This window comes from Ornithodoros turicata, chromosome 2 (assembly GCF_037126465.1).
Source record: "Ornithodoros turicata isolate Travis chromosome 2, ASM3712646v1, whole genome shotgun sequence".
NCBI lineage: Eukaryota > Metazoa > Arthropoda > Arachnida > Ixodida > Argasidae > Ornithodoros > Ornithodoros turicata.
The window spans coordinates 142573809-142601099 of record NC_088202.1 but is presented as its reverse complement, the minus strand read 5'-3'; the positions used below and the strand labels follow the sequence as shown (position 1 = coordinate 142601099).

At 46.9% G+C, this 27291-nt stretch overlaps 1 protein-coding gene across 2 annotated transcripts; it reads right to left on the bottom strand.

Annotated features, from left to right (window-relative positions):
- Positions 1-443: 443 nt before the first annotated feature.
- LOC135386271 (protein masquerade-like) lies at positions 444-27143 on the bottom strand. 2 transcript variants are annotated; one of them, XM_064616090.1, is made up of 8 exons: positions 26924-27143; positions 18369-19835; positions 16710-17045; positions 15260-15378; positions 13527-13618; positions 9327-9604; positions 8428-8582; positions 444-649 (listed from the first exon to the last, which is right to left on the bottom strand). In XM_064616090.1, exons 1-8 carry the CDS (start codon positions 27006-27008, stop codon positions 482-484), a joined length of 2700 nt encoding a protein of 899 aa, XP_064472160.1. In that variant the 5' UTR covers positions 27009-27143; the 3' UTR covers positions 444-481. The 2 variants fall into 2 exon arrangements, with proteins under 2 accessions (XP_064472160.1, XP_064472159.1); XM_064616089.1 differs by having other exon boundaries at positions 15260-15381; positions 26924-27141.
- Between the last annotated feature and the right edge of the window lie 148 nt (positions 27144-27291).

Genomic DNA, 27291 nt, shown 5'->3' with positions numbered 1-27291 from the left:
GCACTCCCGGAAACCTGTGTCGCGAATTTAAAGTTCTCGCCAATCAATCCACAAAGCAGGTCTGCTCGAAAACGCGAAAATATTTTCCACACGGAAAAAACCACTTCTACAGTATCCGTCGCTACAAGGCGCGTCACGATAAACCCAGTCATAGCACACGTTCACATACAGTCAAACTCCTTTATAGCGAACACCTTTTTAGCGAAAATACCACTACAGCAAATTTTTTTGCTGTCCCGCTGGAGCCCTATAGGTCCAATAATGGACATCCTTTTTAACGAAAATACCTTTACTGCGAATTTTTTTTTGCAGTCCCCTGAGTTTCGTTGTAAAGGAGTTTGACTGTATATGTAAAATGCCGTGATCGTGCTATGGAGTCCACCAGGGGCAGACCTACGTTGAGAACTCTTCGGGACATGAGTGCGCAGCGAAAGACGCCGTGATGAAGTGACAAATGAAATGTGGTTTAATAGCAATGGGACTAGAGGTTGTTGACACTGATGATCTGATTGATCCATCCGATGAACGAAGACACTTTCACGTAGACTCCCGGAACGTCAGGTCGCCCGCAACCGAAGCCCCATGACACGAGACCCGTCAATTCGTAGAAGCCGTCCACTTGGCACACCATTGGTCCTCCACCGTCACCCTGTCCGTAAAGAGAGCACTATGGTAAATGTCCAGGAAAACACTAGTGGGCACAATGCAGAAAAACCGTGTCATTCCTGTGGCAACCTACGTTGGTTGTCATAGAAATGTGTATTTCTGTGTTCGCAGATTAATATGCCGCTTGCGTCGATCCCGTCGTATGTATGTGTGTAGGAGTGAGAAAAATGTAAGAGTGAAAAGGGGGGATATGTTTATTACGAAAAAAAAAAGAGGCAGGCAAAAAGGAAAGGTCAGCCAGGCAGAAGCCGACTTGCTATTCCTTGTAAAAAAAAAATAATAACAGAAACAGAAAAGGAAAAAGACGCAAGCGGCACATGGGCAGCAGGGGGGATGAGTGAGAGAGTGGTTGGTTTGTCCTTTCAGATGACGCGCCCTTGGAAGTCGCTGGGGAGGTGTGTTAGCTTAGCTCAATAGACGAGTTCAGAAAATCCCAGAGTGCTTAGCTTACTAATACGAAAGAAACGGTTGAGCCTCATATGCACCAAATGCTCATAACCTCCAAACGCTCAAAACCTCCGAACGCTCATATGCACCGAAAAAAAGTTGGTGGTTTTGAGCGTTTGGTGGAAATGAGCAGGAGGGGAGAACCTGCTCATAAGCACCAAACGTCCAGAACATCCGAATGCTCATATGCACCGAAAGGCGGGTGACCACAAAGGCCGGGTCTTCCTCTCCCGCATTTGGAACAAGGTCATAGGGTGAGAAAGGTGGAATGAATGGCGATTACCAAGACTTGTCACTTTGAAGTTTATGTAACAGCTTGGTCCTGCTTGTATGTAGCCAGAACGAACAGCGCCTTCTCGTTTATGGATTTCAATTTGACCTTTATTTTCATAGACATGGAGGCAGCCTAGGACAAAAGACTTGATTCTAGCTCGAAAGGCACTCGGCTCCCAGGGCTGTAGCAACAAAAAGCGTGGTCCCCTCCGAACATATGTCCGGGTTCACTTACAGTGCAGAAGCTGGAATACGATATTTATATAGGGTTTATATTATGCATACATAGGCCTGCAGTGAACATTTGCGCAAAACCCTTCTTTCGAACAAGAGAGAAACCAGGAAGGTAATCCAGAAGATGTGGGTTCGATGCCTACAGCTGGCTAACCTTTTCAGTGACTTTCATCTTTCATCCTTCTTTCGAGCCTTGTTCTTCGCAAGTTGGTTAATCAATGCATCATAGTCCAGAGATATGATAACCATGTTTTCGGTTGACTACGAACTCAGAAAGCCTGACATCTCTTATGGTTAATTGAGCACAGGATATTCTTGATCGGTCACTTTCATTGTGCTGAGAGTTCTTTCAGCATCAGCGACAGTAGCTGGTGTGGTCAGAAAATAGAGTGCTGACGCAAATGCATCGTGTACGTTAAAAATAGTTTGGCGTCTCTTTGTTTGGCGTCCTCTCTTTTTCTCAATGACACAAAAGGATATTCCATTATAAGTTCGCTGGCATCGATGTCTACCCTTTTTACTTCAAAATTTTTGCTGCGATTCTCCAGTTCAAGTTCCCATTGACGCTGCCCCAAGTTGTTAGCGTTTTACAGAAATCCAAACAACTTTTACCACTCCACGAGTTGGTTGACAAAACAGAAGATATGGCCTGATCAGTGAGAATAAGAAAGAACTGAGATTTGAATTTTCGTTCTGCAGAAAGACGACTGTTCCTTTTTATTATTATTTTTTTCACTTTTAGGAGGACGTAGCAGACATTGCAGAACTGCTTCATGATCTTGTCGCGTTGTCTGTACTCCGCAAAATAAAGAGAGGAACAGAAAGAACAGACCCAATTTGTACAATACAAGCGGTGCAGCAAATGGAACCGCTTTTATGTTCCTCATTAAATGGCGTCCAGCCTTTATTGTTCATTAAGATTAATGCTAATTTAAAAAAGCATGTCTTCAAATTTCGAACAAATGAGGAGTGCGAATGATAGCATTTGATTGGCTATGATTCGGTTTATCAGATGTCCACAACGACGCTCCTGTATTTTTGGGCGCACGGAACCGCGCGGGACCATTTCTTCCGCCACGCAACCAGGGACCAATTTTTCCGGGACGAACTTTTCCGGGACTATTTTTTTCCGAAACTCCATCCAACATGCTCTACACATTCTCGCTCCTATAGTTATTCTACCTTCGGTCTGGAAGATGACTGGTTTGGTTCTTTGGATGATTGGTTTTCAACTCATTTCTGTTTGCTCACCGTTTTTAGGCATTCAAGAACAACATTATTTCCTCTTATAAGTAGAACTCGGAAATTAACGTGCCAAAACCATGAAAATAGACAGATATTTAGACAAAAAAAACCTAAACAGGCAAGAACATGCAAAAACAGACACGTTGTAGCACATGCCAAAACTACTTCTAATGTACGCTTCACGACACAGACTTTATACTGTGGAACTGTAGCGAATGCTACAGAACCATTCGATGACGCCAGTGCCTGACTGCGACGCTGTGCAGCGTCAATCCTCCTTCCTGCACCGCTAGTTCAAGCTCACTGGGTGTTATCGTTGAACCTCTAACATATATTCAGTTTAATGTTATTTCTTCAGTTTATTTTTACTACTCGTTTTCTCTTGTGTTTATTCGTTGGAGTCGACGGCGTTCAATGTTGATATCCGTTCATCGGCCACATTTTCTCTTACACGTTTTGTCAACCACACTCTACCTCAGGTAGGCGAATTTAATTCACTGTGGTGACGATGAAAGGTCTCGCCGTTGTTGGCCTCACAGAGGTGGGCAACGTCACGACTGACGGCCTTGGGGAATGTGCATCCTGGTCGACTTCTATAGGAACTGTGCCGACATATGATTTGGTCGAAAGACATTTAATCGAAGATCGAAACGGCAGCGGTCGTTTGATCGATTTTTTATTGGTTCACTTGGAGTGTTGAACGCCGGAGTTCTAAATGCCGTTATCCTAAGCAACATTTAACTGCGTGTAACCCGTTTGCTCGTAAACACATTCCTCATGCTAGCCCACTTTGTCAAATAATAATTATTTCAAGTATTAAACATTCTTGGCAAATAAATAAAAATAAATTAATGACATTTTTCGATTATTTATTCCTGTTGAATGTGGATAAATTGTAACTGTATTATTGTTTCTGACAATCAACTGACCATTGTATAGGAGAAAGAACAGTTTTAGTTTATTTACTTTTCGCCTATGTGCAGGTGAATCTAAATTTAGTTCTTGCAACAGACATGTAACCGAAGAAGTCCTTCGAAACCTAGACAAGATAAGCAGGGCAGCAGATCTTTGTACTTTCTCTATTTTTTCGGATAGCGTGCATGTGTAGTGACCCAGATTGCAGATGCATACACTAAACGAGGTTGAACTAAGGTTTTATATGCTGTTAATTTAATATCTTTCGTTGTGCCATGGCGAAATTTCCTTCTTAGCATCCACAGACTTGGAGTGGCTTTCGCGCACATATGGCTATCCCGTTTCAGACCGTTCCCTTTAAATATGTCACCAGCAATGAGAAGGGTGCTCAGAAGAAACACAGACTATCGGCTGCTCCCAACCTGGGGCAACATTCTTCAACATGTGTCCGACTAGTTCGTAAATTACAAACGTCTGCAAGTAACCAGCGGTCTCCCTGCAAAAAAAAGAAAAAGAAAAGAAAAGGAAAAGAAATAATAATAATAAAAATGAAAAAAGCAGAGTACCCTGATTGCCAGCTCCGTATGCTCGAGTCAAAAGTTACAGAAAAAGAGGTGAGGATGACACAGTGCATGCAGTTTTGAACTCCCTTCGAACAAACGTCTTTCGAACAAACGGCATCGATCAACCGGCTTTCGATCAAACGGTTTTCGACGAAGCGGCGTTCGATCAAACGCCTTCGATCAAACGTCATTAGACCAAACGGCGTTCGACCAAATGGGCGGACACTACGGCGTTCAAACACCAATTGACTCACGATAGATAAAAATAAACTTCCATAAAAATTCGTTCTGACTACATACAAGCAGGACCAAGCTGTTACATAAACTTCAAACTGACACATTAAGCGGCCTTGGTAGTCGCCATTCATTCCACCTTTCTCAAACTATGACCTTGTTCCAAATGCGGGAGAGGAAGACCCGGCCTTTGTGTTCTCCACCAGCTCCGGTGGCGCAGCGGTAACGCGTGCGCTTGGAGACTGGGAGGTCCGCGGTTCGAATCCGCGGGCCGGCTGTGCCGTCTGGGGTTTTTCCTGGGTTTCCCTCAGATGTGTAATAGGCGTATGCCGGCACAGTTCCCCTGAAGTCGGCCCAAGGATCCTCCCCCCGAGCGGATTCCGCTCGGTCTTCCACTTCACCCTTTCCTCTCCTCCTCTCCACCACCTTTCCCTTCCCGAGAAACATGCCGCCTAATCAGGCAGGCAGACCTCTCGGGTTCCTTCCAACGACACTCCTCCCCCCTCCTCCCCCGCCTTTGTGTTCTCCCGCCTTTCGGTGCATATGAGCATTCGGATGTTTTGGACGTTTGGTGCTTATGAGCAGCTTCTCCCCTCCTGCTCATTTCCACCAAACGCTCAAAACCACCAACTTTTTTTCGGTGCATATGAGCGTTTGGAGGTTTTGAGCGTTTGGAGGTTATGAGCATTTGGTGCTTATGAGCTACTACCGAAAGAAACAGGTGGCCTCCAAAGTGTTTCGATTTCTCTCCTACCGGTCCATTGTCCACGACCTGTCAAGGTCAGCGAAAGCGAAACGTGAGGGATTATTCTTCGTTCCTCCACTCAGTAAGTGCCCAGGATGCAATGCGTGCGCAAGGAGCAGTGGGATTTTCTGAACTCGTCTATTGGTAAGAGCCCTGGACCGGTAATCCAGAAGATGTGGGTTCAACTCCTACAGCCTGGGTAACCTTTTCAGTGACTTCCATCTTTCATTATTAATTTCTTAGGCACTTTGACGCTTTCTATGCATTTGTCCTTTCTATGTGTGTTCCAGCCAGCCTCAGAACATTGATTTCTCATGTAAATGCCCAGTTGCTCACACAGGATACCGCGAAGCAAACAAGAAACGGACAGCACGTTACGACGTGGCAGTCCTCGAAACAGCCAGAGAGCGGCAGGAATCGCACCCATACCTCATGATTGCCGGCCAAGTCAGTATGAACACGGGAATCCGAAGTCCAGAAATGGTCTTGGGCAGACCACATGGCCAGACAGACGCAATGAGTTACAGTCAAACTCCTTTACAACGAAACTCAGGGGACAGAAAAAAAAATCGCAGTAAAGGTATTTTCGTTAAAAAGGATGTCTATTATTGGACCTATAGACTCCAGCGGGACCGCAAAAAAAAAAAAAAAAAAACGCTGTAGTGGTGTTTTCGTTAAAAAGGTGTTCGCTATAAAGGAGTTTGACTGTATTGCAAACATCATCATACATTTGATCACAAAAAAGCTCAATTAACCAGGTAGAGCCCAGGTTGAGTTCATCCTTAATCTAAGATTACCAGAATACGAACAAGGTGCCCGAGTATAAGCCTGCCATTGCTTCAGATGGCCCGTACTGTCTGACTCTAACATTTTTTTAAAGTTATGAGATGCCCGCGTCACATGTATTACTTGTAATAGTGAATTGCTACAATCAACAATAGGGCATACAGTTGGGAAATGACTTTGGAACAGCATCTGTTATGCGTCGCATGCTACTTTGATGTCTTTCGTGACGCCACTTTTACTCAACGAATCATCGGCGTGTTAACACAAAAAAGTTAACTTAAGTTAACTTAAGTTAAAGGTTTGTGCCTTTTGACCTCTTGGTTGCCGATACAAAGGCATAGAAAATATAGGCGATGTCAAGTTGCCGGTGGTGAGTAAATCAAAGAGTGATATTAAACGGTAGGAACAACTTATTTATTTACACATGGTAAACAAGACTTTCGTGCACGAGACTGCACTTCTTCAGGTTACCGTGCCACGAACGAGCTGAAGCATGGCGCCCATTATCTGCAACGTCATAGCAAGCGTCGCCGGTGCGTATGACACGCGAGGCAAGCTGCGCAAAAAAGCCGCAGTAGAGTGTGTAGCGTTTAGCACGAAAAATGACATTAAGTGCTCGACACCGTTCGTCTTAATGCCATTCGTGCGGTGCCACACACTAAGATATTTAATGACATTTGTCTAAATGACTTCGCCGCAACTTGTTCGTCGATGAAATGCCCACTCTCGCGCTCCCGTTGTCTACGCAATTTTATTCTCGCATAAGACCACTTCCGACCACGCAGGACAAGATTATTTCGCGCAATTATTTCATAATTTGGGGTTACACGGGTACTCTTTGTCGAGGGACAAGCTGGAGTTTGAAATTTTCACCGACAAAAGCAAAAGAATGCATGACTGCGCCAAAGGGGCGCCATCGACGCAGGTTTAATGTCATTACAAGCTGACAGGTGGCATGACATTCGTGGATAATGTCATTCGTCACCCCAATTGCATTGGACGATAATGTAATATGTTCTGACCACGCGGCATAGGTCAGAAGCAGAAGAAGGTTAAGTGATGCGTTGTCCTTGAATAAAGTCACTTGATAGTTAAGCAGTCGTCCTGTTACGTTGTTTGTTCACCCAGTTCGCATCTTTGTGATGTCTCGGCGCACTCGGATGACCAACATCCCAAAACCTTTTCAATCAAGAACAATTAACATTGCAGTTATGAGAAACTGAGTGCACGCAATGAATTTCTTCATCGCATATATAGGAAACTCGAGGTGTCCAACTTCGAAAATTATACTGAGACTTCCTGTGCTTTCAAAAGCAAAAAAAGAAAAAGTGAAAAAGTGTGCGGCAATTTGCCAAACCCAACTGCAGTTCGCTTCGGAAACAGCTCTGACGTGACTCCAGCGGATTCGACGAGGACGGCTGCCGGCTTCGATTGAAAGGCGTACGTCGCAGTTAGCATCCAATATAAATAGTAGCTCGATGGAACGTTTCGACCCACAGATCCAGAGCACAGATTTGTCCTCAAGCGCAGCCTTTGGGTGGGCGAAAGCAAAATATAGGTTCCCGGATAGAAAAAACAAACATAAAAATGAAGCGCTCCGTCCCGCTCCTGTCGACGTACTCGGTCCTGTACCATTAGCGCTTAATTGTGGAGCACACTATGAGCCAGTACCAATTATTCCAATTTCTTGCTCTTATACAAAACATGAGGCCACGTCGAAATACAGGGTGTGTGCAGAAAAACATGACCCGCATTTTTACATGTAACTCGTTGTCTACTTAGCCGAGGAACTTCCGGTGGCGCACGACGGCGTATTTATGCGTGCGAAAGCTACAAAAAAATCCTGGAAGCCATACTCAGTGTAAAAAAATAAACAGAGCGCGAAAACATGGGCTTCCATGCATTAGAATAGGGCGGTCATGATAGTGCATGGTAGTGCATTTCGGTCTAATGAGAGTTATGTGCAGGCACCGCTAGGGGTACTGCCGATGAGCATCCATGTGGGACATTGTTTCGATTTATGCACCGATAGCTCCCCTAGCGGTACTTGAACACAACTCTCCTACGAGCACCGTGTTGCCCTTTCACATACACCCTGTTGTGCACCATGTTGCCCTATTCTGATGCACGGAAGCCGACGTTTTCGTTGTTCCGTTTATTTTTCAAGCTGAGTATGGCTTCCACGATTTTTCTGCAGATTTCGCACGCATAAATGCGCCATCGTGCGCCACCGGAAGTTCGTTAGTTAGGTAGGCAACAAGCTATGTGCCTAAATGCGGGTCACGTTTTTCTGCACACACCCTGTATGTGCACGCGTACCTGACAGGCATCGTTGCCGTCCTGTCCTCCAGCGCAGTACGTGGATGCCGGTAATATAAATAGTTTCTCGGTGACAGCGTTGATCTGTTCCGTGCAGCGCTTGTCGTCGACGATGGGCAGATGCGCTTCACGAACCTTCAGGGAAATTGGGCCGTCTGCGCAGTCAGGAAAGAGGGTGAAAAAGAGGAAAATTACAATGTCCATTCTGTTCTACCGAAATGGATCAGCACACAGGGTATAGTGGGGTGCCCAGGGATGAAATGGTAATGGGTATATACCAATCATTAGGTTATACGGGCAGGCGTACATTCTTTGCAAGAGAGTTGGTGATTACCCGACAAGTAATTACCAAAGAGTAATTAATCATTCGCTTAATTACCGTTTTTTCGGACAGCGGCGAGATAACAGAACTGGAGGCAGTTATGCAAACACATCCAAAATACTAAAAGGAGTACGCATTTTGAGGTAACCATTGTCAGGTTCTCAGCACCAACAAATAGTACATGAGTCTACGCCCCGAAAGGGGGCTGTCCATCTTAGCGCTTAGTTTCGGTTTTGGCTGATCTGCATGGCGATATCTGGTAGCGGACATGTCAATGTACGCTTCGTGGCTTCCCCCAATTCTGCAGTCTCCCACGTGCTTGAAAGTCTCCAATGACAGAACAGCTAAATGAATTTTAGTTTATCAATCATCTGACATGGTTAAACACTCCCTTGAAAAGAATGTTCGCGAGCCCTATCATTTGCAAATGGCACATGTGCTGCTCTCTGGCCTTTTTTATCAAATAATCTGTATCCAATAAAACACGTACACGGCATACCCTATATGTATGCTGCTGCTCATATCCAAGCATGGGAAGCATAGCCCGAGGGCACAAGAAACATATCGCTGCTCTTACTTTCTGAGATGTATCCATATCCAGTTACAGTGCATCTGTTTCCCGGTGTCCTGGAAGATCCTCTGGCAGGTAAGCAGACGACACAGACTCCGTCATTCATTTGGAACGGGTTCTGCATCTTGAGCAGAGCGATGTCGTTGTCCAGTGTCTGTCCGTTGTGATTGTGGTGAATGTAGGTTGTGGCAACCTGCTGTGTCTGGGCTCCAGGACTGCCGACAGCGCTGCCCAAGTCGTGGTCTCCGACGCGAACGAAGAAGGTCTCGCCATTACGTACCAAGCTGCGTGGAAAAGAGCGCTCAGGCCAGGGTTGCGGAGCAACCAGTGCAAAAGCCCCCAGTTTGGGAACAAACAGAAGGACGACACTAGCACACGGCTCTAACCACCGAAAGTTTAATTTCCAAACCGCATGTCACAGACATATCAACACACTGCGGGAGAAAAATAAGAGGAAAAATTTAAAGCGCCCAAACGCATGTCTTTACACTGTGGAGTTGCATGTGTGTGTACTTTACACTGTGGAGTTTGTGCACCAGCAGGTGGTGGTGATGGTGAAAGGGCTTGCCGTTGTCGGCCTCACGTAAGTGGGCAACGTCACGACTGACGCCCTGGGGGTGCGTCCTGGGCCGACTTCTAGGGGAACTGTGCCGACATATGTCTGAAAGCGACTGAGGAAAACCCAGGAAAAACCCCAGACAGCACAGCCGGCACGGGGATTCGAACCCGGGTACCTCCCAGTCTCGACGTGACATGGCCAGCACGCTAACCACTGAGCCACGGGAGCTGGTGTGCACCAGCAGGCCTGCATATACTCGATTCATACTGTTGGACCAACCAGGTACAACGATTTCTAATACGTAACATTCTATCTTCTAACCTACTCATAAGTAATTGTAAATGTGCCTGCAATTTACAACGAATGGTAGAACACGGTAACAGCACACAAGCTATCGCATGTGTAATTGCGACAACCGTAGCATCTCTTGAGTTTGAAGAGTTCCGAAACACGAGTTTAGATTTGAAACGAGTTTTAATAAAGAGTTGGAACAAGTTTGAGTATATGTCTCATCCTGTTCTTCGCCGATTCCTCGTTCAGTTTCTTCCTTGCTCCTGAACTCTTCCATCTCAATGACACGCTACGAGATGTTCATCGGGCGAATGTTTTTTTTGGATTCCGTCGAGCATATAGTAAAGTAGGATCTCGATGATACGAATCTCACGGGGTAGCGGAAAATATTCGTATCAAACGAATTAAACGAAAATAAAAATTGAGGCAAGAAAATAGACAGTGACTGTTCATTTTCCGTTACTGTCAGTGAACGAGGTCGGTCGTAACGTTCTTGTGTCTCCGTTTCTGATCAATGCTGACCAAATTCGCGAGATGATTCAAAAGACCCAGCGGCGTCCGCTCAAGGTCGTGCTGTAGACTGGGAGGTGATGGGTTCGAATCCTACCGCCGGCTGTGCTGTCTGAGGTTTTCCCTGGGTTTTCCGAAGACTTTCCAGACGAATGTCGGCACAGTTCCCACTGAAGTCGGCCCAGGACGCATATCCCCTGTCCCCCACCCCTTCCTGCTGTCCTCTCTCCATCTGTCCACATCTGTACGCCGCTCATAGCCACGGTTGCTTCGCGGCGCTAACACGCAATCAAAAAAAATAAAAAATCAAAAGACCCAGCACGTGCTTTCCATCCACCCCCCGCGAGTCGCGCGACAGTGTTCTAAAGCGAGCTTCTCCTAAAGCACGCAGGCGTTAGGTGAAGCCGACTTGCGGAATAGTGACGCGTAATGTTGCCCGAAGTTGTCCTGATATGTTCCCTCCACGTGTTCTGGGTCGCTGTTTTCCGCCAGAGCGATGTCACATAGCTGCGCGGTTTATTGCTGCGAGGGGGGGTAAAAAGGTCAAAACAGAGATAAAGTGATAAGGTTCCGGGAAATGCAATCCCTTTGATCTTATCTCCTCCACCACCACCAAAGGGAAAGTCAGTCATTGCTTGCATTGCGCAACATGATGTAAGCGAGTTCGTGGTGAGGATCGCCCCCACCTTTTTCGAAAGAAGGAGCAGCGTGACTAGCGCGCTCTCGCGTCACGGGGGGAACGACCTCTGCCGCCATCCTCGGCTCGTTCGTATCATCCGTAAAGGCAAGATAACGCGTTCGTATCATCCGAACTCGAATACATGGGAAGAATAGGCATTCCGGCCGGGACCGGAAAAGAATTCGTACCATCCGTGATCGTATCATCGAGATTCTACTGTAACGGCATGCGATGTAGGATATCGTAGGAACGGCCACGGTGCAAGCAACAAGAAAGAAAAGACCACTGCTCTGTCTGTTGCACAGGACACAGGTGCGCGTGCCATCGCCAACCGTTGAGCTGCACGAGAGCGTGTGGAATAAAGCATTCTGTTCCACATCATCATCATCCACTGCCCACTTGTCTCTTATTCGCGATCTCTAAAGCTTCATACAAGGTCTAATGCAGGTTCAGACTGATGTTCAAGTCGAGGCATTTGTCAGGATACGATACCCCAAGCAGCAAAATGTACTGAAAGTCGAGTGCAATAGGGGTGGACGGTATGTGTCTTATCAATGTTCTTTAGTTTCAAGAGTCTGTTCAAGGCCTTCCACCTACCCGTCCACCCCTATTGCACTCGACTTTAAGTACATTGTGCTGCTTGGGACGATACATAGCCTATACTTGGATTGTGTATACAAGAGAATTTACAAGACCATAATACTATCCAAAATGCTTCTATCGCGATGCTCTCATTCCTATTTTTCCCACATGGTACCAAAGCTATCCCGTGAGTGCGGTGTTTGTGCACCGGGTCCTCATCAGCGATGCCTTCCTTTGTAAGAGCACATAAAGATGTATTTCCAACGTGAACGTCGAACTCTTTTTCGCCGTTCAGTCTCCTTTCCCGACGGCGACGATCATAAGCGGACGGGATGGTATGGAACGGCTCGTTTGCGCTCACCCCGCAAAGCGCGCCTCTACATAGCCCGCCTGCCGCTATGATGATGACCCTATGTCAACGGAATCTGTGACGTCGCTGTGAACACGCCCCTGACCATTCAACGGCCTCCCACACTCAGGGGCGGATTTTAGGGTATGTCATGGGGGGGGGGGCGGTCTTAAGGAAATTCCGTGCTTTGCGGCACAGCATCGTCCAGGAGATAGGGTTTTTACATAGGGAACACAGCCGTATGTGGGGGGGGGGGGCGGTCGCCCCCGCCCCCCATTAAATCCGCCCCTGCCCACACTGCGCAGGCGAAGGCGGAGCAAAAGCGAACTTGCGAAGCTACAAAATGGCGCGGAACGTGCCCCTGCTGTAATCGACGACGACGAAGAACAAGACGAGACAGAGTAGGGGAATACAGTATTTGTAAGTAAGGCTGTTCACTCTTCGTTAGGTTGCCTGTTGGCAGTGAGTGCCTGTCCTTGTCTCCGTGTTTCTTCTCCTTTTTGCTTGTACTCCCACACTCTTAAACCCTTCTAATATGTACTACCAACAAGCCGAGCAGTTCGACCTGCTCAAGACGGAGTCCATCTCGTCTTGTTCATCGCCGTTTCTTCGTCCAATTTGTCCTCGGTCTTAACTCCTCAGAGTCACCAATAAGCTCTAGAAGCCCCCAAACTCAAGGAGATGCTACGTTTGTCGCAATCACAATTACACAAGCTACATACGAGTAGCTTGCATGCTATTACGCATGCATTATTTCCTTGCCCGCCCACGGGACCGGTTCGGTGTCACTCTGAACAAAATACCTGGGGGCTTAATCGCTTCATCGTCGTTACGGTCGTTACAAGCTAACGAGTGGCGGGAAATTCAAAAAGGCGCGCGGGAAATTAAAAAAAAGTGGGCACGTGATAAAACACGTGCACGGCACTCTTCGCGCGATACGTGAAGGCCGTGGTACACGTCACGCGCAATGTGTCACGTGCCCATCTTTTTTTAATTTCCCGCCACTCGTTAGCTTGTAACGACCGTAACGACGATGAAGCGATTAAGCCCCCTGATTGGTTACCCACACTGTATATTTTAATGCGTACTATATTGCAAGCATGCGGCATCTACCTTGAATTTATATATTTAAATGTGTCTGCGCTAGGCCATCGTCTGCTTCCCTTTGTGAAACAGCAGAGCAAAATACGTGGACTGTATGTACGTCCGCGTCATCATATGACCGAGTATGCTTACTTTGTGACGCAGTGTGCAGCTGTTAGAACCCACTGGTTGCCGATGAGTGCTCCCCCGCAAAGGTATTGATTCTTAGTGTTCACCAGCGCCGCCTAGCATAAAAAACAACAAAAATCAAGCGATTAAGCAATCAACAACGATCAACTTGCGTGACGTAGTACTAATCTTATCACTTCTAACCAATCTTCGATTTCCGTGACCAGGCTGCGATAAAGTGCTCGGATGGAGGACCGCGAGGGAAGCAATAAGTGTTGGACTCGTCGAGGGGGGTGAGTGCGACAGGGTAGTGTGTGTCGCATAGACGGGTGCTCACATAAGACCCTCGTTCGCACATAAGACGCATATTAGTGTAACTGTACGCAGCTACCTGGACCGCGCGTTCCCTGGAAGAGCGGACTCGTTCATATTCGCCCCCAGACCAATGCAAAACCGATTTCTAAGTGGTGCGCTGCAGTGGCGCTGACGTCAATAATTGCGTCGTAAACCGTTTATAATAAACCGTTTATAAAACCCGATCTTGAGGCACACGTTGTGCCTGGTGAGATGGGGCCTCGCAAGCGGCCACCACCTACACCAGAGGAGCTCCTCGACCGGAAACTGCGCACGGCGACGGGACAAGTTGCTCGGACATGCTGGGGTGGTGCATGGTGACATTTTATCGCACGATAAATAACCCTAAGGTGGGCACAAGCATTCCACAGCCAAACCGCTGTGGCATTGCTCGTGGTCTTGGTTGGCCTGCAGTGGTAAAGCCTCAAATTATTATTACCTCGTTATACACCTGGTGGTCCTTCAAGCAGGCCATCAAACCATTAGATCCTGTTGGAAATGTCCCAAATTACGATAGGCCATTAGACCTGGTGGTGTAACAAGAGAACCAACAGGCCATTACACCTGGTGGTCCAACAAGAACACCAATAAACTGTTAGGCTATTGGAAATGTCCCAAATTACGATAAGCCATTAGACTTGATGGTCCATTAAGATGAGCTTGATGGATTTTTCGAGAGGGAAGACCAAGTCTGTGTGTCGCTTCAATGGCCCATGAGAGAAACTGGCATCCTCAACCCAATACTGAAGCACGACGGTAACAAGGCCGGCAATAATGCAAAGACGTTCAAGAGCGTCGCATAGGTATAGTGCCGGCGCAATTGCGTTCTTGTGTTCATAGTGAGCTGCGTCGTGTGTTGCGACGTGGCTATCTGTCATCGCAACAAAATCTGGTCTCTTCTTGTACGTAATGTCGTGAGTCTTCATACACGATGCTTCGCATATCGTAGAGAACCAGCGAAATGGTTTCTGCAGTTTGTTTGTTCCTTGTCCTGCCAGCAATCACCTCCCGAAGTTTGCCTTCATTGCTTCAGAACACACCTGTACTTGTGGTATTCGTACGGGATCACTTTGCGCCTATACTCTGAGGCGTTCTTATAGTTCTACTTTAACACAGTACAAACCCCTTTTTCTTTCTTACTTCCGGTGTCAGCAATCTTACTACCTTGCCAGCTCCCAGCACCTTCTAGCGAGTCCAACATTGCTTTCCTCGTTGCCCGCTAGTCGGGCGCTCATGTCACGAGCCAGGCAGAGCCGTTTAAATGGCTCTGGAGCCAGGTCACGGAAACGGGATATTGGCGAGAAGTGGCGAGAACAGTTACTTTAGATGAACAAGTACAATCACTGATGGTCACAAGAAAACTCAATATCATGGCCGAGAACGTGTAAGAAAAGTGTACAGACCTGCCAACACCACTCCCCGGGCAAAGCGTCCCTGCCGCCGATCACCCTGGGATGATCTCGATGGGAGTTACCTTTGATACCACAAACGGATGGACGTCGGCTGGTACTGCGAACAGGTGCTGCTGTAAGGTGGTAGATTGTGAAGATGAGGTACCCCTCAAAACAAGCCACCGAGACGACAAAATCATTACAAAATGTAAATTGGTTAATGGTAAAGTGTGAGGCTATGTGCAACCGTTCAACGCTGATTTAAAGTTGATTTTACTGGCACTCTTTTTCTTCTTTGGGAAGGTGGATAGTGGAGCTTGGAGATCAACAACCGGCAAAGGGTGCACAAGAAGAACGCGGGTATTCACAACGATAAGCGAGATTTTATCTATCATCAGCGATGGAGAGTACTTGAAGTAGCAAGTGCTAAGTGCTGCTTTAAATGCACTTCAAATTGTTCTTTAAGTACTTTTCCGTCAAGCACTTAAGTACCCAGCTGGTAATACAAAAAAAGTAAAGAAGTACTGTCTCTGTCAGCAAGAGAGCAGACGCCGGATGTTGGGAGTATGCCGGAATTCCCTCTCTGGAAAAAGGCAAAACAGTCGAACTCGCGGAAACAAAGCAGTATGTCTCCTCTGCGCGCCCTCTCACGCCTCCTCCTCCTCCTCCTGTTAGGGAGGGACGTCACGCTGATGTCGTTGCCGCCCTGGCCTCCGCAGCTGCAGAAGCAGCGCTGATCTTCAATATTCGTTGATTTAATATCTAAGCGCTTTTCGCACGAAAAAATTTGCCAGGTAGGTACCTATTCAGATGCCGAATATAGTGACATACCAAACAACTCAGAAAACAGGTGCTGATGCCGGGATTCGAACCTGCGCCTTCTGATCTGTGCGTTCGAGGCTTATGTGTTTGTGACCCGCTTAAGCTAATTTCTCGTTGTTTACATAATGATATATGTTTCATAGATGGGTTTCCGGATGGACTGTCCCTTTAAGTACATCCGCAGTACAGGACTTTGCACTGTACTTCAAATACCAATGATGCCAGGTACTTTGTGCTTTACTTTAAGTACACTTTTGAGATACTTTGCCCATCCCTAAGTTGCACAGCATCAGTACCGAAATCTGAAGTTTGTCATAGCTCAGAAGCAGAGCCGTAGCTAGGCAGGTTTGCGCCCGGGGCAGGGTAAATCAAAAGCCCCCCCCCCCCCTCTCCTACTGCCGTCAGACGCCCTATAAACAAAAAAATGAAACGCTTGTTTGCGCTGTCGAGATCGTACATCATTCAAAATTTCTTCGTTCCCACGTTATCTTGTCCAGCCAACCTTCTAGGGCCTGCCGTTCGGCGCCCTCTCAGGCGAGGGCGCCCGGGGGCGGCCGCCCCTCTCGCACCCCCGTCGCTACGGCTCTGCTCAGAAGCTCCTATTACTCGAAGTCAGGACACACTCCTGTCCCTAACTCACGTGTAGTTGTGACCGCTGGAGTCGACGGACGTGGTGGAACTCTCTCCCCTGCCTGGTCTTTCTGTCCTGCCGCAGGATCAAAGGGGAGTGGCATCCGTTGCACTTGATCTTTGCTAGCGCAGCACACGTGACCATCTTCTCTGCACTTTAGTCCCGTGTACAGGGCGTTCTCTCCGAAGCAGGTGAAGCCGAGAAACTCTGCCACACATTCTCCGGGGCAGAAGACAACGAGGGACCCTGGAGGCGGACGTTCTGTGTTGGGTGGCACGGGACGCTGGGGTCCGGGCCGAATACCGTGGAAAGGCGGGGTCATGGCGGACGTGTCTGGTCGGAGCCCTTTTTCCATAGGTAATACGTGAATGAGAAGTATACCAATGAAGTCATTGAAAAAGAAAGACAAAAGCTCGACGCCCACAAGTGTTCGGAACGTTTGCACGTGTTGCGCGCTCCAGTGATCATCTAAGGTATACTATACTTATATACAAGGAAGTTTTGCACATGAGAGAGCGAGAGAAAAAGTGTGTTGTATATGTACTTGCCAACAGTATAGTGTGAGCTATTTACATGTGTGATTGAGTTACACAGTGCCTGTGGGACACGGACGTAATCATGAAAGCATTCTGTCTTCATGTAGCCGTCCTTGTCAAAGGCTCCCTACAATTCAGTTTACAAGATCAACGAATGATCGACGCCCTATACGTGAGGCAGCCTCGAGTTCAAATACAAGCAAACACTGTGACCATAACAAACCGTGTTGTTGCGCACAAGGGTAGATAATTATACTATAGCTCGACAGATAATAGACAGAAGATAGGTAAATATAGTATGCTTCCCGGAATTATAAGGAGGTGCAATATGTCATAGTAATGAAGGACAAGTGTCTCTTTTTTTGCACCAACTAAATCACTTGCAAAGCTTCGTTTACTGCGATTACGTTGCAAGCCGTATGGCATTGCCATGTGCCAAGCGCAACCACAGAAGAGTGCCACTGTGAGTCCCCCGTCGGGCACTGTAACACTGAAATGCGTTGTTGCAATCCTCGTATGCAATCACCGTATTTAGACCACGACCTACTAGATTATAACGACCATGTCATAGGCACCCCTTCCCAGCGCCGCATTTGGAAGCTAGCGGTGGCGCTACTCATCGGCACGGTTATTATTTCCTCAGCTTCGATAATACTTTGTACTTCAGTTGGCCTTAGTATTTTTGTACAAGCGGTGGATATCCCACGGGAGTGGGATTCTAAAGTTGATTATCATCATCATTCTACGCATTTTCATAGGAGCTGTTGCTGTCGTCTGCTACGGTAGCCGTACGTCCGCTTCTGCGCCTTCAAAATTCAAATTTCCATCGTCCAATCATGATGTAGATCTCGCGGGCCGATGAGTAGCGCCCCTAGCGGATCGTGCGGACGGGCTCCTCATAGGGGTTGCCGATTATGGCATGGTCGTTATAATCTAGTAGGTCGTGATTTAGAGACACACGCCCGCCGGCAGAACGCTTAGTGAGACGGCGAGCACCGCCGGTACTCGTTTGGGTATCAATGTGCATTGGTCCTGTGAACGCAGAGACCGCGGTCGGTAGGCACTATACATGTACCAGATTGCGTGATTTTGAATGCATGAGAACTACAATAACAAAATACGGATTCATTACCGTTGTGTGGCAGTCCATGAGTGTCGTTATCCTCGTTTAGGAAATTCCCACCGAAATCCGGAGGTCGACTTTCGCCGGGAAATTGGTTTAGAGGGCGTTCCTCAGGTCGAGCAGGTCTTTGCGGTGGTCGTGGTGGTCGCCTGGATCCATCCTGGGCTTGATCTGGATGCGGTCTGTTTCCAAACTGACCAAAATCTTTCGGTGGAAGATCAAGAGCAGGCATTGGAGGCACCCGCGACGCATCTTCACCTTGGTCTTGATGCGGCCTGCTAATGAAGTGAACCATGTCCTTTGGTGGCTGCTGTAGCACTGGTCTAGGCCTCTGCACCTGCCCAGTGGGATCATCATGTCTGTTGGGACCATCAAAATGTGCATCTGGTCGCGGAGGACGATGTGGAAATATCTGTCCTTGGTCGTGTGGTGGCCCGTCGTATCCGAAGTGCACAGGTTTTCCAACTGGTATGACGGAATTTATTTGATCTTGGTGTTGTGGCCTTTGATGTGGAAACAGCCCTTGAGGCGGGAGCCCATGAGGTGGAGGACCACGCGGTGGGGGACCATGAGGTAAAGATCCGGGCGGTGGTGGCCTGTGAGGTGAATGGCCAGGTGGTGGAGGGCCATGAGGAGGGGGAGCATTTGGCGGCGGTCTTCGTTGAGGAGGAGGTGGTAATCGACCTCCCTGTGGGGGAAACAACGGCCTCTGTGGGGACTGCTCCAAGCCCGGAAGTCCTGAACAGCAAATAGTACTAGAAGGACAAGTACTCGTCCCCAGAATGAGCTCTGCAGGTTTCTGACAAACACCAGACAAAAATGCGGGTATACACCTGCCTCCACATGGAGGCGGGGGAGGTTCGGTAGTTGTAGGATTTTCCGCATTAATACAACAACTACCTCCACTTGAGCACGTATGGGCAGTGGATATCTGATCACACAACAGGCTGAACAGCGGCGATACACATGAACCAGGACACTCTGGAAGAGCATCACCTTGAGACACCGACTCTTTCGACGGAGGTGCCTCGCTATCGTTCAACGGTGGCTCTGTGGCGTCGGCAGAGGCGCAGCAAACTGTTCCTGGACCGCACGAGGGTAAGGTTAACACACGGTGACAGTACTGAGACAAAGTCATGTCCACGCAGACACCAGGGCACGCGTTCCTCTCAGATGGCACATCTTCGGTGGTGGTTTCGATGATGGTTGTCGTAATGGGCGATGTAGGTGGGGATGTTGCGGCGGTGGTAGAAGGAAGTGTTGTCGGGGGAGTGACGGAAATGTCTTCGGTGAGTGGCGCTGACGTCTCAACGGCTGTTCCGAGACTGAAGTCCCGGGGAACGCAGCAACGGAGGAACGTGGCCCCGCACTGGATCTCGTCCACAACGTAGTCGCACAGCAGGGCTGTGATTGCATGTACGCACTCTCCCGGACATCCGCGTGCTTTCGTCGTGGATGTGAGGGACCCGAGGATACCTGCAAAGAAGTCAACAGTTGCCGGTCATGCATTGGATATGTCGATTATGGCGTTGCAGGATCGCTTGGAGTCGAACTGTGCAATGAAACGCACTGCGGAAGCGACAACGACACGCCTTTGTTTTGAAAATTGTGCTCTTTGGCTTGGGCGTTTGATTTCGCCACAGTTCTCATCATGCAATGTCGCCCACTGCCCATCGAGTTCAATTGTCGTGAGTTCCGCGGCATAGGCACCAAGCAGTGGTCTAATTGTCGTGTTTGCGGATAAAATTCGTGAAATAAATGGGGACGCGAGTGAGCGACTAATACATAAAAGATAATAAATATAATTAAAACTTGGACAGGAGGCAATTGCAATCCAACACCATTCGGGAACATTCTTGAACCACAAGCGATCGCACACCGAGCAACTGTACACAAATGGGTCCTCCAAATAGACCTCTGCCCGAGAAACGTCATCATGACGTTGGTAGACAGACTGAAACCGAAACAAATCGGAGGGGGAGGATTGGGTTCCACGAATGGGCACTTGTTTGCTGCTTCCTATAGAAAGAAAAGTAGGACCGAAGGACGCGTACCTATCAGAGACCGTCGTAATCCCCTCAAGACCCTGGCTCTCGGGCGCGACCTTGTTCGCCCCCTACCTTCGAGAGTAGTTCAACTCTACAAAATTGGTGGCGCTGTCGAACACTATGACGTCATTTGTTTACAAATAGGGAAAGGTCTATTGCCTATAGTGAAGCCCTTCGTGGCTCCTTCGGCTTTCGTTTGCCCCTGACGCCTCTTTGCCTCCGCTTCGGCGGCACGTGCTACTGTGGTGCAGGGTCTTACCGCTGAGTCCGCCTTGCCTCTGCTTCAGAGGCACACACTGCAGGGTCTTCGCGTCTATGTTGTTTTGCCTCAGCTTTGGCGGCACGCACGTTGGGATTCTGACGTCGTACCCTCTTGTTTGCGACCTCGGCTGCACGACGAGATGGGCCTTCGGGAGCTCCGCGCTTGCGTTCGCGTTTTGGTACGTCGAAGAGAGGGTATAGTTACCATGGTGTACTTGATAGCATCTGTCATCGGCAATCAGAGGGTGTGGGTTCGATTCCCACTGCCTAGTGCCTTTTCTTCAACTGCCTTCATTCAACTGAACTTGTCGGTCACGGTATGCCGGACGGGACACTGAATTTAGGCTCTGGGTCTATATTGTGTGGTAGGGATGCGCGCGACTGTTGACGTGCAACCATTGCCTTCTACTCGTTGGAGTTGGACGGACTAAAAATAATACGGAGAGGTTGAACTTGTCACCTGACAAGTTCTGCTACTCCGAGAAAACAAAAAAAGAAAAAAAGAGAGAGAGAGATGACTAGGCTAGGCTGTACGGCGCAGTGTTCACGGGCACATGACCGTCAGAGGATCGCGCCACACAGGAACCAGGGCGTCACGTACAGATGAACTAGTACTGAACATCAAGAGAACAACTTGAGATGAAGCCTACGAGAGCCTTGAATGCGGCGTCTCTCTGGTTGGCGTCCCACGTCCGTAAGACCTTCTCTATGGAGAAAGCTCTGTTGTCCAGACGAGTTAGTGCGGCCCGCAATGTCTTGCGTTGCGACTAATGTCTTCTGCACTCCATAAAGATATGTTCGGTATTTCTACTCGTTTTTCGCGTGTGACCCGTCTGTTTCGTCGATGATACATGCGCGATATCTGCTCCTTCATCTGCGTCCTGAACGGCATGCCTATATGTCCAGGAATCCCTTGGATTCATATGACATTGCCTGTATACGTGCATGTTGATTTCTGATATTCTAAGAAGTTTTCCCAGAGTATTAGGCGCTTTATGTATTTTCTTTTTTACTATAGGCTTCTCTGGATATGTCGTACGAGAAGGACCTCCCTGATAGAAGGAACAACGACTGGTTGGAATATTGGCATTCAGAAGGCATCCGACCATACAGAACTAAGCAAATACGTGGAAGTACTCGAAGGCACGATCAGACTTGTGCCCGTTACTCGAAAAAGAAAAAGTAATTGATTACCGTTACCGTTACTTCTACGCAAAACGTAATTGATTACGGTTACCAGTTACTCGGCTTCAAATGTAATTGAGCAACGAGTAGAAAAGTAACGCGTTACTCCGGTCGTTGCTTTGCATTCACGCAAATTATACCCGTCTTTGTGTGCCTCAGAAAAGAACACACACACCCGAAACAGATGAAATAACACGAAAAACAAAAAACGCCTAGGACAGGTATAAATCTGTACTGAATCTGTTTATCGCCCGGGAAGACGTTGACCCGATTGCGAAAGAGCATTGCGTGGAACTTCCCCGTGACTCACTAAAACTCCAAAGCTAGCACAAAGGTACCCCCACACTGGTGTAGGAAGAGATTAAGGAGAGAGACCCTGAAATTCCAGAACGTTATTACAATGACCTCTGATTGGTATAGCAGAACGCCCCAACGAATGCTGCCACACGAGGGGCTTGCCTTGGAGCAGAACATCTGAGAGATAAGTTAATCCCTGTCGGAAAAGTAATCAATTACCGAATAGTTCATTACTCCGAAAAGTAACTCAAAAAGTAATTGATTATAGTAAAAGCGTTATATGCACAGTCTGGACACGATTAAAATCAGAGGGCGTGGCGTAGCCCTTCCGTTTTGACACACTGCCCAGAGTCACCCGCGTTTTGATGGGAAAGACCCACTTGCAGAATTCCGTACTCAGTGAACCATTTGCATTCACTTCCTCCGTATGGATCACCACACACATTGAGGGTGGGAACTGGATGACGTCATATCCGGCCACAATGTATCTCTTCCTCTTATCGTGTGGCACTGCGCCCTCCCGGAATCATCTGTTTCCGCTATACAATGCCATTCCAACACTGATTGCGGCTGGCAGACAGTGAGATATATGGTCCCTTTCGGTGGGTGACTGTCAGCGGTATCGCATCCAGTAATATTTCTGGGCGAATAACGGACAGACAAAACTAAGTGGAAGTCAGCTAGAAATAATTTCGTGGAACGTCACATATACATGTCACATAGAGCATTTTTTTAGTACCGTATTTTCCGATGTATAACGCGAACTTCTGTATAACGCGCACCCCTAAAAATGGGCCGAATTTGAAAAAAGTTCCATGTATAACGCGCACCGCAATGTTGCTACAAGCTTCTGCACTGCCACCACTATGCAGTTTCACGTCCCTTCTCAGTCACACCAGCCGTCTGCAATGCATTCAGGATTATTGACTGCCCAATAGCATCCTTAAGCAGCATCATTAATTTTTATGAAGTCCAGCGCCCTTTCGCCGGCTTTGTCAACTGACCCTATGAGAAACTCACAGCACACCCTGGAAGAGGCTAGAATTTGTACGACACCGACCAGAAAAGGAACTCTGTAGGAAAATATTACCGTGTGTAACGCGCACTGTTAGATAACGCGCGCGTTATACACCGGAAAATACGGTAACTAAAAGTATGTTTCTACTTTTTTAACGATTTTGATTCATGAAGATCAGGGGTTCAGGAAAAAATGTCACCGGAAAGAATGTCCCTTGTAAAACATCCGCTTTTGGTACGTGTGTATACTGGTTGACTTCGGACCGATTGACTTTATACTTGGACAGTGTGACTATTCGGATTTTTCGGACACCGAAGCGAGTAATCGTATATATTCTATTCGATTTCCGAAACAAATATGGAATTCAATGTTCGAATTCCGAATGGAATTGATGTTTCTTCCAAACCGAGTATACTTGAATAGTCCCAGGGAAGGCATAAAACAAAGTGAGAGCTACTTCATATTCAGAGCCGTATGCGTATCTCACGCATATATGCTGTACTTGTTTATATCCCAACATATGTTGTATATGTATCTGGAACGGTTATTCAACGAGTCGCTTGATTTATTCACATTCAATTCCGTTTTAAAACGACTATTCACACATAACCTTCATTTGCCTATAGGGTGGTCAGTGTGGGTGCATTTACTCAGTTGTTCCTTGCAATGAAGAGGCCTGTACAGTCAAGGGGCTTCCGAGGCGCAACGCGTGACGCCGTTAGATACAATTAAATACGTCTTTTGCTTGCCAATTTGCTTGCTTTTTTTTTCCTGCATTTTATTTTCCTTTTTACCTATTACAACGCACGTCGAACCGCCCACAACTTGATACGCTCCTAGTCATACTGTGACACTTACAGTCACTATATAAGCTAGTGACACTTTACATTTGTGTTAATCGGTAGAGAAAAAAATCTTTAATTTTTTTTTGTTAGCCCAGCGAAGCAACTGTTGCTGTGCCGTTGCAGAAAAATGTAAGTCCCACTCTTCCCTCAAACCAGCAAGGATAGCTATATCCTCCCTTTCTGGTTACACGCCACTGGCATAGGTGGGGAGTAACGCGTTAAAAAGTAGTGCGTTACCGGTAACGCGTTACAGTTGAGTAGTGAAATATGGTAACGCATTACATTTGGGAGAAAAGCAACGAGTAACGTAACGTCATGACATGTTTTAAACTAACGCGTAACGGTGTTACGCGTTACTGCGTGTTCGGTAACAGTGGTTCATCGTCTAAACTTGACTCGACCGCACGTAGGATACATTATATTCAGTGAAAATTTATTAACAAGTCATTTTGAGTCCGAGGACTTCAAGACGGAAAATACCGCAATCGGGGATTTCGCAACAAGTCCACGCGTACCAAAAGTGGATGTTCCTCAGGGGACATTGCTTCCGGGAACATTTTTTCCGGTTCCCGAAGATCACATATCGAACCTTCGCGACATTTTTCACTATGCATAGCGCGCGCGCAGTATTATAACTCCGAAAATGATTCGCATTAAACTAATTAACAATGACAGAGGTAATCCAAAGGTTGATTAGCTAGCAACTAACTTGCAGATAGCTCGTAAAAATAGTAACTGAGTTATAGGTACCTTTTCAGCCAGTAGTTACAATTCTGAAAAATTTCATTATAACATTTGTACTGTCCAACCGCAAATTAATTACATCTCATGCTTGTTATACAAAAATAGTAGTGTTTAGTAATTTTTTTTTCTTTAAAGCTGTGTAAGTTCATAAATACTATTAGGGACTGTGTGCCATCTAGCAATGATGGCACACATGCCAAAAGGCTGTTTTCTTTTCAGTGTGTAAAACCAGTAAATTAAAGTCATAATTAGTCTTTAAAAAAGGTATTGCTTTTCCGAGTCATCGTTATAGGCGTCGATCGCTTCACACATTAAAAGACAGTGCTGGAAAGAATACCCCTATAGAATTTAACAAACATCACCTTCACGATTAGAAAGGCGTTCACAGCATTCAAAGACGCCGTAAAAATAGGACACTACAGAACAGAAGTCACTTAATCATAATAATATACATATGACAGTTGCTTTCACCGAAACTGGGAACCAGTTACAGCTACTACTTTACAAGCTGCTTCTCCAGAAAAGCAATATTGATTTTTTTTTTATGTACGGGACCGGTTGCTACGTATCACTAATACTCGACGACAATTACAGAAAAGGTGACGAAACTACACACGTCGCTTTTTTTGTTGTTGTTCGTTTGGACTTAAGAGTGGTCAGCCTAGGAAAACCTCACTTTCTTACTGTTAAACAGTAACCACATACAAATACAAACTAGTACCATGGTTATTACCAAAGACTGCTCCACATTACTTCGAATAATCTGCTGAAAGCCCTTCAAGCGTTATCTTATTTTACTAACTTTCTAACAACCAAAGTAGCGTGAAAAAAACGTTAAAAAAAAGTATCGTCGAAGACATTGAGCACAGATATCTCAATCAATGCACTCGTAGTGATAAGCCATTAGCGACCGGAACAAACTTATGGTATCTGTATTCCAGTCGTAGGCGTGAGAACTTGACACCCTTTTTGGAAAGAGGCGGAAAATGACCTTGTCGCTGAAGAGGATGAGTTCGTGTTCCTCCCACATGCATTAGAAGGTCAGGTTTATTGTAACGAACCGCCCTGACGTCACCCAATGAACTCAAAAAGGCTGCCGGAACTTCCGCGCGTGCCGTACCTATTATCCGAGTTCCGCGTTCTCACTAATAATTGTTATTTTTTTAGTCCGGTGATTACGGTACGCTAGTTATCAAGTACGTTCTTGAACCATGACTCCTATAAGGTAATGTAAGTACTCTCTATGTAGAAATCCTCAACGCATGTTGGAAGTAAAGTAAAAGTGCGTGCATTGGACAGACTATAAAGCGGTAGACCATCGGAATAGTTAAACACAGTATCCGGAAAGCCACGAAATGTGACGTTCATGGTATCACAGACATTTTACGGTGTGGCGCTGAGTAGTATGCAACATTTCACTTAGTGATTTTAGTGAAGCAAAGTTAAACCGCAGTTCCTTGTAGCCTGGCATATTATTAATAGTAGCGCTGCGCCTATATATCCCCAATTTATCCGTACGTATTACTTTCACAATAAACAAAAGTGCGAACTGTAAATTTAGTACGTCTTCACCGATCCAACGACTATGCGATATTGGAAAAAAACACTCAGACCATGACATATTACAAATTCACGGCAGTTTGCGCTGGCGCGAACAATTAACATTCAAAACGAAATAACATACGCATCGAGATGTTGACGAAATTGTGTTGGAAGGAAATCGGAACGCGACTAGAGTTTTTAGTCCCCTAAATTGCAATTATACCCCGTTTTAATCCCCCTACCGTGAAATTCGCTCCCCTGCATTGCAAGTAGTAGTCCTAAAACTCCGCATTAACTTGCGATGCATCCAGACCCCAGAGGAACCAAAAGCACTCCTTTTTTTCCTTAAAGCGTATAGGACCAGTTGTGACACCGTCGGTATCTTTCCTGCCTATCAATGAATAGAGAGTTTTAGTTCTACGTAGCATATACGTAATCGCTTTACGTACGCGAGGAAATAGCGCGCTCACTCTGCGCACGTGCCATATACACAAAGCCGCACGCGCTATTTCTTTCCCGTATAGGCATAGTACTAAAGCTCCCTAAAATGTTCAACAGCAGCTTCCAAATTTCCGCAGTTAACGGAACTCGCCTCGAACGGGAATGAGGAAAATATTCGCTTACCCGAAAGTATGGCCGAGGTATCCTGCGCGCGTACCACAGAACAGATCCCCAGGAGGGCGACCAGCGCAGCCAAGTTGGCCCGCATGGCAGGCAGACGGCAAATGAACCGGTCGAACGGAACTACACGGAGTGTTCCGGAAGCGTCACACTCCTCGGGTGGGTCCACCTCTCGAGGGGTTCGTCGACCTCTGGGTCATGCATTTCCAGGTCAGCCACTTTCGGCCATAGGGAAGGACGACCTTGAAGAACGCTTTCCACTGGTCATGCTACTGTCTTCCTTTCCGGGGACACCGTTGTTGTTTTGCCCAACGGCTCGATTTAGCCGTTAGGGTTTTGATAAGTTATTGTTATCGCGTTTCTTCTTCTTA

Bases quoted from the DNA above. Each gene is read 5' to 3' on its own strand.
- LOC135386271 (XM_064616089.1), bottom strand. From the start codon at position 27,008: ATGCGGGCCAACTTGGCTGCGCTGGTCGCCCTCCTGGGGATCTGTTCT. The intron at 15,382-16,709 runs GTGAGTTAGGGA...ACCACCTTACAG, and splicing joins TCCAGCGGTCACAACTACAC to CAGCACCTGTTCGCAGTACC. The intron at 8,583-9,326 runs GTAAGAGCAGCG...CTGACTGCGCAG, and splicing joins ATATGGATACATCTCAGAAA to ACGGCCCAATTTCCCTGAAG.